Here is a 15,810-nt window from a genome sequence, read left to right on the forward strand (position 1 = left end):
TAGCCTGAAGCTCAGGAGCGCTGGTGCCAACGTACGTCAAGCGACCCAGCGGCCTCGAAAAGAAACGATAAACTAAGTAAAACTAAATTAAATTACGCCTAGCCCGAAGCTCAGGAACGCTGGTGCCAACGTACGTCAAGCGACCCAGCGGCCTCGAAAAGAATCGATAAATTAAGTAAAAATAAATTCAAACTCTTATTTACTAGTAATAGAATCTAATCCTATTCGTACTGATCTATTTTCTTGCTACACTTTATATCTATAATTATATTCCGTTAGCAGCTTAAGTACGTAATATCGCGTACTTGTCCTATCGTTAGTGACTAGGCAAGTTCAGGTAAAAGCGTGTTTTGGCAGGTAAATAAGTACGTACTTACTTGCACCTTATCGTGGCGTGTGTGGGGGCGGCGACTCCGACTCGGCGACTTCGACTGCAATCACCGACCGAAAGACAGCGACCGAGAGACAGCGACCGAGAGAGCGAGGAAGCCAGGCACAGCGTACTTACGTACTGTAGTACTGGAGTCGTCCGCTGTAAGGCGCTTCAGCCCTTGAAGCGAACTCCGGCGGATGTGTCCTGAAACTCTGGCTCTTACCCGGTCGAGCCGGACCTCGTCAGCTGACGTCTCCTGCGTTGAGCTACTAGAGTATAATCGTAGGTGGAAGAAATAATAATCATAACATGTCATTAACTAAAAAAATATTCTCCTCTCAAAAACATAATAAATGCCTTATTTAAACCCCCTGTAAAAATGACATGTTACAAATTTATAAATATAATTTGAGTATTGTTTTACCACAGTGAAACAATGCTTAACTAAATAAAACCATAGTAAGTGTTCAGTACAATTTCGAATGAATCAAAGATATAATCTCAATAGTCCTTCAAACAAACTACGGAGTAAATTTTGCGATATATTCATAAAGAAATAATTATATAATCCATGGTTTTAATAGCCAATAAACGATTTTTTGCGCTGCTGACCGGCTCGTTTGGTACGTGGCTGTGCACGTCCGGTAGGCCTACCATATATGCATGCCGAAAATTATTTTTGGCAAAAATGTGTTGTTTATTGAATCGCATCTTTTATTATTGTTATTTATACGCATTTTTAACTTAATTTAACTTCTGCGTTTTATAAACCTGACGATGGGAATTTATCCCCAAAACATGTAGTGACAATTCTACTAAAGCAGTATTTTTGAACTGTTGAAAATGTTATTCGTACCATATACTTGAAAGAATTATTTTGAGTATATCACATCTCTGGTGAGTAAATTCTCAATTGTTCCGATTGCTCAATCTTTTATATGGCAAACAGGTCGAGGATAAGATAAACGTTATCTTGTAAACTGAATAATCCAAGACTATATGTACAAGGAAAGCGAAACAATGGCATCTAATTTAATTGTTTGGATTGAAAATTGAAGAGTATTTTGAAATGCCAACAAGCACAGGCCCAGGCGTAATAATGTATTGAATATTTTTAAACATGAAATATATATATATATATATATATATATATATATATATATATATATATATATAGGTGAAATATTACTGTCCAATATTAAAGTTATGAAAAGGCATATGTTCAGAAAGTGTGAACTACATGTATGTAATCTTATTTTTGTTATATTTTATAAGCAGTTATGAAGCTGAAATTGGATCGTCCAGAGATACTTCCAAATATAAATACATTAAGCTAACCGAGATAGAAGTTTTGGAATTTTAAATTTTGTTTAATTTTAAACATCATGTATAAATAATACTCAAATAATTATGAACATGATATGATATTACAGTTAGCAAATCATAGGTAAGAAACAAATAAACTATTAGTAATTATTAAGTCTTTATCTTAAATGTATATGCTTCCGTAAAACACAAATGAACATAAAATCCAGTTAAGATATTTGGCATGAAATATGCAATTTCCGCCTTACACCGAGGACGAATTGTCTGTTAAAAGCTTCTGAAACAGTTATCTGAGATAATATCAGTTATCAAAAATAACAAATCAATTCAATATAACAATAGTTGAATATAAAATGTTTGCATATTAAATTATGGTTTGTTATTGTTTAAACTTTCCAATACGGAAAATGTATTGTCTACTATAGCAAATTATACTTAAAACTGTTAGGCCCGTAGCGTTAAACGTTTTTAGAATCTACTAAATTAAAATTTAAAGATGTTTAGTAAACAAATATGTTAAGAAAATGTGCATGGTTAAGTAATATATTTTTTGCTACTCACAATGTATCGAATAACAAGTAATAAATCAGCACGAAACTCAGTATCAATTTTAGGTAATTTATAATATATACAGTGTGTTAGTTCTTGAGTTGAATTCAGGACAAAGTTAGATTAACTCACACAGTTTAATCGAGTGGGACTGGGCATTGGAAAAGGATGTGAGGCAGAGGGTTAATACCAATTTAAAAATATTGTTAATAAACAAATATAAATGCTACACCGACTAAAGCATATTTCAGTATTTTAATTAGTTTAAAAGCTAAGTATCACATTGATACTCATAAAATGGTTTATCGAAGGTCCCGAAAGATCTAAATGAACGTTGTTACAGACCGAGTTGTAATATTTCCTTAGATTAGTAAAAGTTTGCTATCGAAACCTCAAACATTTTCCTTTTTCATGTGAATTATTTGTACAAAATGCGAAAAAAACACAACACGTTATGAGGCTCATTTGTTTCTGATATGCAATGGCTGTTGGATGTTCTGCCTAATCTAACCTTTGATTAAACTCTCTGCAACTTTGTTGTCCTTTGGTATTTTGAACCCAATATCAATAAAATTCCTCCTTAGTCCGAGAACCTATTTAGTTTCAAATGTCTCGGTCCTTTCTATGAAGGATTATCGTTCAGACGGATTGACAAACAACGACGTAATTTTAAGAAAGGGCTTTAGGGTTCTTGTGAAAACACGTGAGGCTAAACTCAGATATTCTATAAGGCTTAGGTAAAGATTTTGTATTCAATGATAAAACACGCATTACTAAATCACATTTTTATATTTGTTATATTTCAATGAATCATTTTAATTTTGGGAAGACTTACCTTGGGACGGTACTTAGTCGGAATTACTAATTTGATTCACCAGTATACTGAACTATTTTCATTATTAAATTAATATTATTCGGCATATGATTTACTCTGTCCATTATAACTAATTCTTTATATGTATTTTATAGCTTAATTTATACACATTAAAAAATACAATGTTTTCTAAGCTAAACTAATTTAATTTCAATCTAAACTCAAACTAAACAATTTTTAATTCTATAGTATGTCAGATAAATAATCTTATACAATAATTTTCATTTTATTGACTGATGCTCTAAGTAACTTCAAACTAGTGGAAATTAAAACGTTCAAATGATTATTCAACAAGTATTTTAGGTTATTTTAGAATATATTTTTCAGAAATTGTCAAACTAAAGAAAATTTTGCTGATTTGATTCAATTTTATTCTTTCTTTGTGTAAAATACATTTCAATTGCACTAAAATAAAGCTTTACAATTTCCAAAATAGTAGATTGGATTCAAAATAATTTCGATTCAGTACTTGCTTGAATTCCAGTATCTTTAATGCACGAACATTACATGCGAAATTTAAAAATATAGTGACCGTCACCGAGATGGTATCAGGTAAGACGTATCAAATTACTTTGACCGAACAAGAACCTGCGAGGATGGATCGGAGGCGTTGCTAGGCAACAGTTATTGAAAGAGTTGGGCTCTTTATTATCTGATAAATCTTCATATTGGTAACTCTCCTGAGCCTTTATTGGTGTCCTTTAATCACTGCCTTCTGCATAACACGTTCATAAATTTTTAAGATTCTCAAATGAGGAAAATAAAACGGATTTTTTAATTTTGCTGTATACGATAATTATTGAATGAACATTAGCACAGGCGACCACTTGAAATGATGGACGAGTTCTATTCCTATCTGTAAATCCGCAAGATATCTCGAGAATAAACTGCGCTACGGACTTGAAATGTTGTTATAGGATAATAGACCAGGTACATCAAGTTTGACAAATCACTTCCTGGAAATTGGCTCAAAGTTAGTGAATATTTTCGGATTGGAAATTTGGAAACAAACTGAGTACAGTCATATGACATTTTAATACGTGATACATGATGCTTTATATATTTGCTTGCAGCCTAAGCAAAGCCTATTTATTATTACGCGACAGGTGGGGTGGCGTACTCCTACATTGAAAAATATCATATACTATCATCTTAGCATGTAACAACAGGGAATGGGATATCGGTGATTTTATATTTAACGGCCTACAACGAGGAAAATGTTAATGAATTAAAATAAATTACTTGAAATTGGTATCTATAAACATTCTAACGATATTCAAAGTTCCTCAAGTTATATTGAGTCAAAATGGGATATTAATCGAAATATGTTTGCATAAATCTAAATTATATAATAAAATATACTATCAATACATGCCTGTAATAATAAATAAAATCATACCATTACCGATTTTTCTGCCACAGTTTCTTACATTTTCCTCACTTCTATTTCACTACACGGAAGTAGTAAGATATGAACTAATCAATCAAGTATCCCACTAATAAAAAAATAAAATAGAAAGAATATAATTCTATGTTTGCAATCTGTTAACAACGGAACAATCCATCAATACAGAACACAATTTGGCGAAGCAATAAACGAGTTTCTCGTCTATTTTTCCCTTTTCCCGCGGGAGACAGTAAAACGCCAATCCAGACCAATACCCTGCTATCAGCTTCATTTACAAGTCCAAGCAGCAGTCGAGCACGAGTCTCCACTTCTTTCCTGTCTCGCTACAGATACAAACGTGATTTTCATTACAATCACTGTACAAACTCGCCAAGTACTCGTATTTATTGATATATGATTTAATGATCAGTAATTTACAAAAATCCATCGAATATGCTAAAATTATTGCTTATAATTTTTTTTAAATTTTAAGAACACAGTTACATTATTATTATTTTGCTTTAGTAACGCACGCTTAAAAGAATATAGAAAATATATATGTTTTTTTTGTAATGTAAAAAATGGACTTCTATAAAGAAGAAAATAGCCAAACAAAATTATAACGCTTTACACTAAAGCACTCGTAAATATTAAGTGAAAATTAAGGTAATCTACAGGCATTCCCTGTTCATAGACGATCATTTGTTCATATCGCTTAATAGAAAAATTCTATAAAAAGTAACGTAATATTATGCAACGAAATGTAGGGTATGACACATTTTCTGCATCGATATAAAGATTTTGTCCAACTTTCATGATGTGTTGTATCACATATCTTGTATTAGATAATCTTGCAGATGCGAAGTTAAACCCGCAAAGTAAATGTAAGTCCATTTAAGTCCTGAGTTATCCGTGGGTATAACGACTTTCCAGCTTTGATGTTATGGTCATGTCAAACCTTCTTAGATTTTAAAACACATTTTAAAACTTTTAGAAACCTCATAATCCTTACACATCACCAGACAAAGATAATAAGTAAGTTATAGTTATATACATTTCTATGTAAAAGCGAAGCGTTTGATTACATTTAGATACAATTCAGCAATTATGTTTATATATATTTACTCACGTCGGGTTCTATACTTCTTTCACTTTGAACGGTCACTACTAAAACCCGCAAAAGAGATAAAAAAAAATTAAGAATACTGTTCCGAGTTAGCGAAAAAGACAGGAGGCCTCGGAAGCGTGCCCTCCCAAACTCGGAGCAAATCATAAAAAAAAATAATCACATGCCACTAGTGGGAAGAGAGACAAAGAGAGACAAGATTTCGAGTAAATGATATATAATTAAATAGGTGTTGCAAACATTTCCATGCAAAATACAATTTTACTTCAGCACCACGGTGCACCGCCGTAACTTAATAACTAAATAACAACAATCAATAGAAATTCCAATAAAGAACAATAACATAATAAATAGAAACAATAACATAAGAAAATAAATAATATAATATACTAAATAACATAATATCAGGTACGGCAGTAGTAAATCTAAAAATTTTAACAGGTAATTTTTTATGAACTGAGGGGAGGGAAAAGGTTGTGGAATGTCTAGGCCCACTAATTTTAAAAAGTAATTTGGTTTCAAGTTTGTAGCCGAAAATTAAAAAAAAAATATTTAAAGCCAATTTTCGAAGGAGGCGGGGGCTTAGTTGCCTCCACGAATCCGAATTAAAGATGAAATCCTCCCCTTCAGTTCATGTAACTAAACTAAATAATACTGGCGAATATACTGGCCCTCCTCCAGATCTAACATCTGGCAGCGCTCCATACAAGCCAATCCTCTCATGGTGGTATAAGAAGTAAAAAACATTTCTGATCCAACCTTGTTCCAGAAGAAATTAATGGGAGCACTACACTCCGGTTGGATGCCGGTCCAATAGCGCTGGCAGGGCGCGGGCATTCAGTTGGCTTCAGTGCTGTGGGCAGACTCGCCGCACCAGTCCCGCTGACGGCACTCACGGGGACCCTATAGAATCCCAACATAACCAGTAGAAATTTAGAACAACTTTACTACAACCCGAGAAATAATAAAAACTTAATTATGTTTGCCACAAAGTATAATAAAATATTTAAATTTAACAATTAAGAAAAAAATAACAATCTGTAACAAACAGTACCTTTTAAGTATCAGAAGACTATTTCCCAAAAATACCTCAAGACACCAAGTATTAAAAGATACACTACTTGGTGACAATATTAAATATTACAAACAAAACAAATTTTCAAATATATAAACATTTACTTATAGGCTAGAACAGCCATACTAAATGATTAAGCGTGAATAACAATTACTTGTAACTATAATTCGCTGGATTTTAATCATTCTATTATAATATTATAATAATTTACATTTTGCTATTAAATATTTAATTGTAAGGTAGGCATAAATAATAATTATATAATTTACAAATAATAACAATACATTATTTCCCAAATAACAATAATTAAATTCTAATCAGTTCACGCAACGCTACTATAAAGGCAATAATTAAATAATAAAATTGAAATCATGGATGTTGCCACCCAAATTTGCACGCAACACAAAACACGAGGTAACAAAAATTTGCAAAGTCTGTACCGTCTCGCTTACACTAAAAAAAACAAAGTGTGTACACGGAATAAAGAATTTTCCGTTCGCCGAACGGATCAGTTAGAAAGCACTAGAGCAAAAATAAAAAACTTAAACTTGCATAGTAAATAAATTAACAAATTTTAGAAATGTACGAAAGACAGGAACGAACACTTTGCGACACGAACACGTACACGAGGAACACAAGTTACAAAAATATATATAAATTACTTATAACTAATCAACGAAAATATGTGTCTGGGTGAGAGAGAAAAACCGCCAACTAAATAAGTTAAGAGAGTGCAAAAGAACATTTTACCTGCCGAAAGTCGGAGAATTAGCCAGCCATGTGGAACGGGACGAGCAGCGAACAGACAGCAAAACGCAGTAGCTTCTCCGAACGTGTCTCCGAACAGTCTGACCGCTCCGAACAGTAGCCGGTTGCCGGTGAACAGCTGGTCGGTAAACTAGTCAAGGTCAACCAGCTGACTCAACCAAATCAGTCCAACCAGGCAGAAAATCAATACTTGACGGAGTGACTCCCCCACCGACTGACAAGAGTGGCCGAGGTGGGAAAATAATAGACAAAAAATAAATTGTCCAAACTGAGCCCCGGCTCAAAACATATTGCTTTGAATATTGCTTTTGTAAGTTTCAATTTTGAAATTCCCGAGATAAAAAATCTGACCCAGAAGTGGATGACCGTCATCGTTACAAAGTTCGCTTAGTAAGGACTGGCAAACAAAACTCAACAAAGCTGTGTGTGAATACTCCTTCTATACCAGATTTAGTCTTAGTCGATTTAAAACTACCATATTTATCATGTTCAAAATTATTCTGGCAATGTTTTATACCACTTAAAGTAAAAAATACCCAATAATAGTAAAAATCTTTTATTGTTTACACTATAATGAATAATAACTTATATATATAGTTATTTTATATATATATATATATATAGTATAGTTATATATATATATATATATATATATAGTTATTTTATATATATATATATATATATATATATATTTATTTATATTGTATATAAAACCATTCCCATTCTAAATTTGTAATGGCCGCTGTATTGAAATCTTAAGAGATATAGAAAAAGTGAATAAGCTTATAATATGTAGTTTATTTTTTAAATGTATCATTTTTGTATATGTCGGGAATTAGTCTAGTTAAGAATTTTGATCGAATTTGAATAGCTCTCTTCTTGAATTAATTTATTTTATAAGACTGACCAACGAACCCATTTAAGTTATGTGCAAGTACAGCCATTGTACCAAGTTTAGTCTGGATATTTTAAAAAACTACGGACGTTATCGTCTTCACTATCATTCCTGCAATTTTGTGTACTATTTACAAATATGTCAGCTCACTATTTGGAAATCTTTCGAGTTAAAAACACACTGAATAAACATTAATATAAATTACCCAAGAATTATTTATTGTTTTGCGGTATAATGCATAAAAAACATCTTAATATACAAAGAATTTGTATATATATATATATACAAATCTTTGTATATCTTTGTATATATATATATATATATATATATATATATATATATATACAAAGAAAACTTGATTTTAATTAAATATTATAAAAAATTAAAATACAAATAAAATATGCCAGAAACACATAGACTGATGATTTTTTAAAGACAGATGTAAATAACAAGGTTTTGTGGAAAACAGTGAAAGATCAAAGTACCATCAAGGAATCAAAGAAATTGGGTGATCCTGTTTTTGACAAATTAATTTCTCTGTGGAGTTCACAGTGTTATTGATTGTGATTTAAATCATTAATATAATGACACAAGAGAGTTTATTATAAGAGCTAACAACTTTTTAGTTTTATGGAAGTTCAGTCAGAGAGTGTTAGCAGGGCTATTTCAGAGATATATTCAAGTGCTATTGACAGGTACGGTATTCTATTAACATTGATAACGCTAATACTGAATAAAATTAAAATATCTTATGTAATTTATTTATTTTTAATTTATTAAATAATGTGTATCCTCAGCAATGTAACGCTCTCTTATACTGTCTTTGCCTAAACTAACTAATCGAATTTATTGAGTGCTAGAATTACAGTGCCACACAGGCCGCATCGTCTTTATTGAAACAAAATTATTGTCACTTTTATTTTTATTTTGTATCCTGGTCGAGTCCTACTCGCCTCTATCCTTTTCTAAATATTTTATAATTTCCCTGTATTAATTTGGAGCCGAGATTTGTTAAGTTCCTTTGAAACATACAACTTTGAGTGCACATACAGGTCGAGATCCTTATTTTCACTAAACGATTATCTTCTTCTATTAGGTGTTTCCTTCCTTTTACGATTTTTCAGATCTATATTATTATAAGAACATTTAATGTAACGATTATTTTCCAGCAGGATCGCTCTAATGAGTTTATTGTACATCATAGTGTCATATATATAGTACATGAGTAAAACTAAACATAGTGCTATTTTCAGGCCTATTGAACAATTAAATACTTACAAACAACGGATTAATATATTTTACAAAGAATTTAAAATGTTCGTAAAACGTTTATAATTCCTTCATATTGTTACTTTCTTTCTGAATAACACCTTAAGAATTACAGTATTACAACCAATTAAACAAGGACTTTGAGATGATTTGCACTCTAAACATTAGCCTACTTTTTTCCTGGCGAACCCTTATTTGGCTATGAAACTTTCTGTTTCCTCTTTATTCAAATATTCATATATCACTCAACATTCACTCAAGGTTTGAAGATCAAATTGAAAAATTTGAAAAATATTATATATATTTCATATATGTATATATTATATACGTATAAATAGTTTCAATTTAATAATGCATTTTAATATGTACTTTATGTAAATGTTTATTGACATATTTTCAATAAATGTTAGATTTAGTAATAGGAAACATATTTTAATTTATATATAAACTAGAATTCAAAATATTCAAAACATATTTACAGTTAATATAAATCTAATGAAATATTCAAACATGTATTACTGTCTAAGACATTAGTTTACTAACAATGACGGCCGGTGTCCGTTATATCTGGGGGTCAGAAGATTTTAACTGGACAACGTCTACACTCGCTTCCCAGAATTTCTTGGCCAATCCCACATCTAAAGTCTTCTTCGCTGGAGAAGCCTCCTATTATGTCAAACACATTCGGTAAGTAAAACTTTGTATTTGAAACAATTGATAGAAGATTTAAACTATGCAAATATTTGTAAATTAAAAGTGATGATACAATATATGAAAATAAAACCAACCAATGGGAGCAATCAATTGGAAATCTAATTTTTATATTTCGCGTGTATGCTAGGATTTGGAACAATTGAGTAAACCAACAATGAACTAGACCATAAAATACTTTCTACTTTTGATATGTACTTTTATATACTATTTTGATTTCAAATAAAAAGTTCTTTAAAAATTTAGGATGAAACTTAAAAAGGTAAAAATAAACAATATATTTATTGTTTTCCCAGAAAGTAATGAACATAATACATACATACACACGTATATATATATATATATATATATATATACATACATACATACATACATACATACATATATATATATATATATATATATATATATATTTAGTATTAATAGATAAATAAGTTATAGTATAAGAATTTATGGGCCAGATCTTTATTAATTTACTCAATTTTTAAGTTTAGCACTTAAGTTTTAAAACTCAGTTTAGCAAATCATCCCATTTGCCAATAGCTCATGTTATGTATAGTTTTGTATGTAATTTAATACTAATTTTAACAAATAAATTGAAAAATAACATTTAATTTAAACTTTTTACTATATTCCCTACTATATTTATAAAATTTATAATACTAAGCAGAAAGAAAGCAATAGAAACAAAAGTGAAAAGAGTAAGTATTATATTTTGATTTTTGAATAACAGTTTTTAAAATTAGGACAGATCATTTAAAATAGTGATAAATAATAATATATGGATTCCTTTCCAGCAATAATACAGAATAGTATTACAATAAAAGTATTGCTTACTAAACTAAAATGTTGTCCCAATGGATGTGACGTTAAATGTCTTACAATACAGTTAAATAGCGCGGTTTTTTTGTTTGGCTTTTTCTAAATATAATTGTTATAAATAATAAGCGTTAGATAAAAGTGAAGAAATATCATATTCGTATCTTACTGTTTGATCGGGTTCAACGTACCTTACAGTCTACAAAATACTTTCCAGAGACTCCCTGTACCTCTTCCGACACTGCGAGATATATAGTGGTCTGGGCCCCTTGCTCCTCACTCTGAACACATTCAAACTATTACTATGGCATTATCTGCGGATTTTAAAAGTCATAATGTAACATGAAATACAACTCCATAAAACCAGACTTCGTATAATAAGATACTTGCTCCTAATCCAAAGAAATAATTTGTTGGTACTTTTTGTAAACCAATCATTTCAATACTTTTAAAATAGATTTAAACAGGAGTTATTTTTTCCAAAAATAATTCATTTACCTAAATTTGTGTCTTATTTTGAGCTTCATTTCCTATTCACATTTAAAAATAAAATAGTGAAAATAATTGCTATTATTCAGCAAAAAGATTTTACCGCAAAATATGTTTTGTTAAACTCTACATTTTTAGACTTTTTTAATAACATAATTTAACTTTTGATTGTATTAGTTACACAAAGGATAATTCATCCAATGCTTTAAATTGAGGAATAGAAAAAGTGAACCATGTATTGAGTGAGAGGTCAGGTAGAAAATATTTGAACAGCATCAATCAAAGGAACGTGGCGCAGCCTGTCGGCCCTGATAACTAACTGAATGAAACAATCCGCCGGACCTTAGTACAAAACGTCCGTGTAAATGATTTTCTCTTGCGGAAGTAACTAATACAATCAAAGGTATTACAGTAACAATAACAGAAAATAAAAATAATTTATAAAACTGATGTACCAAAACACCGACTCTTTTATTATTGATCGAATAGCCGATTTACATTTCAGCTACAGTTCACCTGTGGACCATTGTTTATATATAAGGAAACCATTAAAAATCGATGGATGCGTCATCACCTCTTAAATTTATATTGTTTTCCTATTTTGGCCTATTTTATGATTAGTTTACCCACCAAATGGGTAGGACATTTATAATTAGTAATGGATAATCATCCAGACGTTGTAGAGAGCGTTCTTATTCTACACATTTTAAAGAGACGAGCTAACAGTGAGTTTACCTATTACCTAATGTAACTTAGTATCCTCTTATATAGAATAATACTGTAGAAAACAGTAAGGATCAATTCATATTTGCTCATTGAATTCCGTGCAAAGATGTTGGAATGATAAAACAAACCTACTATTCGTATTTTCCAAAATTGCGTAATTTTAGGTAGGGAAATGTTACTAAATTTTTTTAAAATGTTTGATTCAAAACACTTTAAGATACCTTCTCAGACTTCAGGGAAAATAAAAAAATCTTTGTTGTTCCATGAGGGATTTTGACGATTTAATGTGCTTATCTGGTCCGTACTGATCACCGATAGAAAGGCCCATAGACAACCGGATATGTGCAAGTAACATAAGACGGTACTGAAGTGAATAACACGTTTGTATTACGAAGTATTCAATTTACCAAGTCACGTGACATGAAAACATATTTCCATCGCTTACTAAACCATAAACCAATTACAATATCAAATGTAATTTATTAAGCCTTTTTCTAACAATTAGTTTGGTTACGTCATTGTTCAATGGGACGATTTGAAATGCTTATAATTTCTCCTGGAAACAAGTTTTATGATTTCTATATTTACAGAGAAAGTGTTTTAAAGTAGCTATGAGATTCATAAAATCCTAACTAATAATCGATGTACCTACATATACTTACTATTCACGTATTTATTTTTACAAAATTTACTACATTTAAAGTACATTTTCGAAGTAAAAATGTAAATTTCCAGCTACAGAACACCCTATATATATCGAGCTTAACACCTTCATTGCGACACGGGTTATGTATTGAATTTAGGGCAGCTTGAATAGTAGTAACGTGTGCGTCGCAGTCAATGTGTTAAGTGACTCTCATGACTTACACCATCTTTAGTAAGTCGTAAAGCGATGAACATATGTTGAAAGTTCACAGATTTTATTTCAATGATATAAAAATGTAAAAAAGGTACTTCGTAATGAAGTATTACTTATACTTAAGTTTTCTCTTCTCCATTATATTTTTATCAGAACCCAACAATTCTTGTCATTGTAAAGTTAAATTGTATATTACTTTAATTATTAAATGATAATGTTACACTGTAGTCTTAGAGAGAGTTTTCTCTGCTATGGTGACACATCATAACTGTTTTATTTAAACTCCACTCGGAATGAGATTCTAAAGAATTGTAATGGTTGATTTTTTAAAATTTATTACTATCAAATAGATCTTAATTCATAAAAAAAGGTTTATAAAATTAAAGTAAATACACTTATTAAATACAAAGAATGCGAACGTTGGTTTTTAACAATGTTGGTGGAAAACTACTGCAGCTTAGAAAAATTAAGCGTTTACAAAACTAAAAATAAATTAAATAATAGAGGCTTATTAGTTTTTATTAATATTACTGCAAATTACATAAAAAACGTCACAATAAATTTTATAATTTAAAAACTTAAAAAGTATTAAGTTTTACCTTTGTATAAGGCCTATAAAGTATCATTAGTAAGTGAATCCAGAATTTAGCTGGGTTGAAAATGTTTGTGTATATGATCCCTGGATGTAGAGAGTTGACAGTGACTCCTGGAAAATATAAATAATTGTAGTAAATAATTCTACGAAAATAAGCTAAATGCAACATATAGCTATTAGTAGATGCTCCTAGACAATAAAAATTCATAAAAATCTCTGGTTAATCTCCATTAAATCTAATCATAAAGGAATCTATGGAAACAAACAGAAAATATTATTAGATAAAGCAAAAAGCTTCACAAAATTACTGTGCAAAATACCGTAAAATATATACCGTAAATAAATAAATTTATTGATAGAAAAAGAAAACCTCAACTCTTTTATTGTGTACATAATTAAAATAAAATTCTTTATAAATTGATTCTGCAGGAAAATATTAAAAAGTATATTGTTAAACAACATTATTCCAAACAAGAAATCTAAACTCTGTTTAAAATGAATAAAAGCTTTTTTTAGATGAATTAAAATTTCTGAAAAGAAAAAAACAAAAAAAAAACAGTTTTTTATTGTTTTTTTATCTGAAATTGAACCAAAGTCCTGTTGAGAATGTATGAAGTGTAAAAATTGAAAAAAATGTAATTAAAAATTAATTATTATAAATAATTAATATTAATTTGTATTATTATATAAAATTAATATTAAAATATTGTTTACCTATAATGTTGTTAGTAATTATACTTTTATAGCAATAGTGAAATGTAAATTATCTTTGTTATTAATTTCTTTAATATTTGTATTGCCTAAAAATGTATTGTATTCACTATAATCATCTAATTCTCGAGTAACTGTTAAAGAAAATTTGTTTAAATTCAGACTTCTTATTTTTTATAATTCATTTAACGTTTTATTCTCTTAATCTTAACTTTTATAAGTCCATTTACTTAGGAAAACACAAAAATCTCAAATAAAAGTCGAAATTTGAATAAAAATTAAAGAATTAAATAATAAAATGCAGAACGTTTTATACTAGGTGTGTTCATTTCTTTGTTCTAATTGTACTATAAAGTTGTTACATTTATCGAGTTTAATACCAAAATCAAATTTTGTATTCAAATAACGAAAAAGTATAGGCCATACCTTTTATTAACAAATCTTATTTAATATAACAAAGTGATTTTTCTGTAATCACAATATTAATATTTTTTTAGTTCTCATAAGATAAGCAAAATTTTCAATCTTTGATCTGAATTATGAAAGTATTGTTTTTCATTCTTGTGTCTATGTTGTAGGTTTATGTGTTAATCTATTTCAAATTTTTGAAGGTTCACATTTTTGTCGATATTCCAAACGATATAAGATCTGAGATTCTACAATACCACATAAAAACCGGAGTAGGTAAAGATGTATTCTGTAAGTGTATATTTCAGATTATTTAAAGATAACTTAGTCTTGGAGGATAAATAAAACGCATAAGTGAATGAATTATACTGAATAAGTGTGTCTGATCTTTATACAATCTTTTTACTGTATTTACTGCAGCTGGAAAGAGAAACTCTTGAAAATTGTACGTTTAGGTAAATGTACCAGACATCTTTAGTTGGGACCCACAACTAGGGAAATGAAGAAGTAATAATACTTTAATTTAATTGGCTGATCATCTGTTAAGTAATCATTACAGACATGACAATTTTCGTTTCTATCTCTGTGCTTGCTTACCTCGCTGTCTGTACGCACCGTTATCTCCAAAACGACCTAATAAACTTTAATTTTTACATTAAGCTTTATTTTGATGTGGGCAACATAGATTTTTTCGACAATTAACAGGTGACATACTAACACTTGCATGTATAGACTTAACATTCAACAGGTGGCCTTTAGAAAGCCTATTACGCAACAGGTGGTGTGGCGTACTCCGACATTATAAATAAAACAAATATCCTGAACAGATATCTATGAGTCTTTCCTAATC

General features: G+C 29.9%; 1 protein-coding gene across 2 annotated transcripts in view; it reads right to left on the minus strand.

Annotated features, from left to right (window-relative positions):
* Window positions 1-10,046: 10,046 nt before the first annotated feature.
* LOC124356247 (retinol dehydrogenase 14-like) overlaps window positions 10,047-15,810 on the minus strand; it is a 54,568-nt gene continuing 48,804 nt past the window's right edge. For both annotated transcript variants that reach the window (XM_046807432.1, XM_046807431.1), the window contains 3 exons: window positions 13,846-13,952; window positions 11,364-11,453; window positions 10,047-10,308 (listed from right to left, as the gene is read on the minus strand). In XM_046807432.1, the coding sequence (XP_046663388.1) occupies window positions 10,204-10,308; window positions 11,364-11,453; window positions 13,846-13,952 (302 nt within the window). In that variant the 3' untranslated portion in view covers window positions 10,047-10,203. The remainder of the gene's footprint in view (window positions 10,309-11,363; window positions 11,454-13,845; window positions 13,953-15,810) is intronic.

This window comes from Homalodisca vitripennis, chromosome 2 (assembly GCF_021130785.1).
Source record: "Homalodisca vitripennis isolate AUS2020 chromosome 2, UT_GWSS_2.1, whole genome shotgun sequence".
NCBI lineage: Eukaryota > Metazoa > Arthropoda > Insecta > Hemiptera > Cicadellidae > Homalodisca > Homalodisca vitripennis.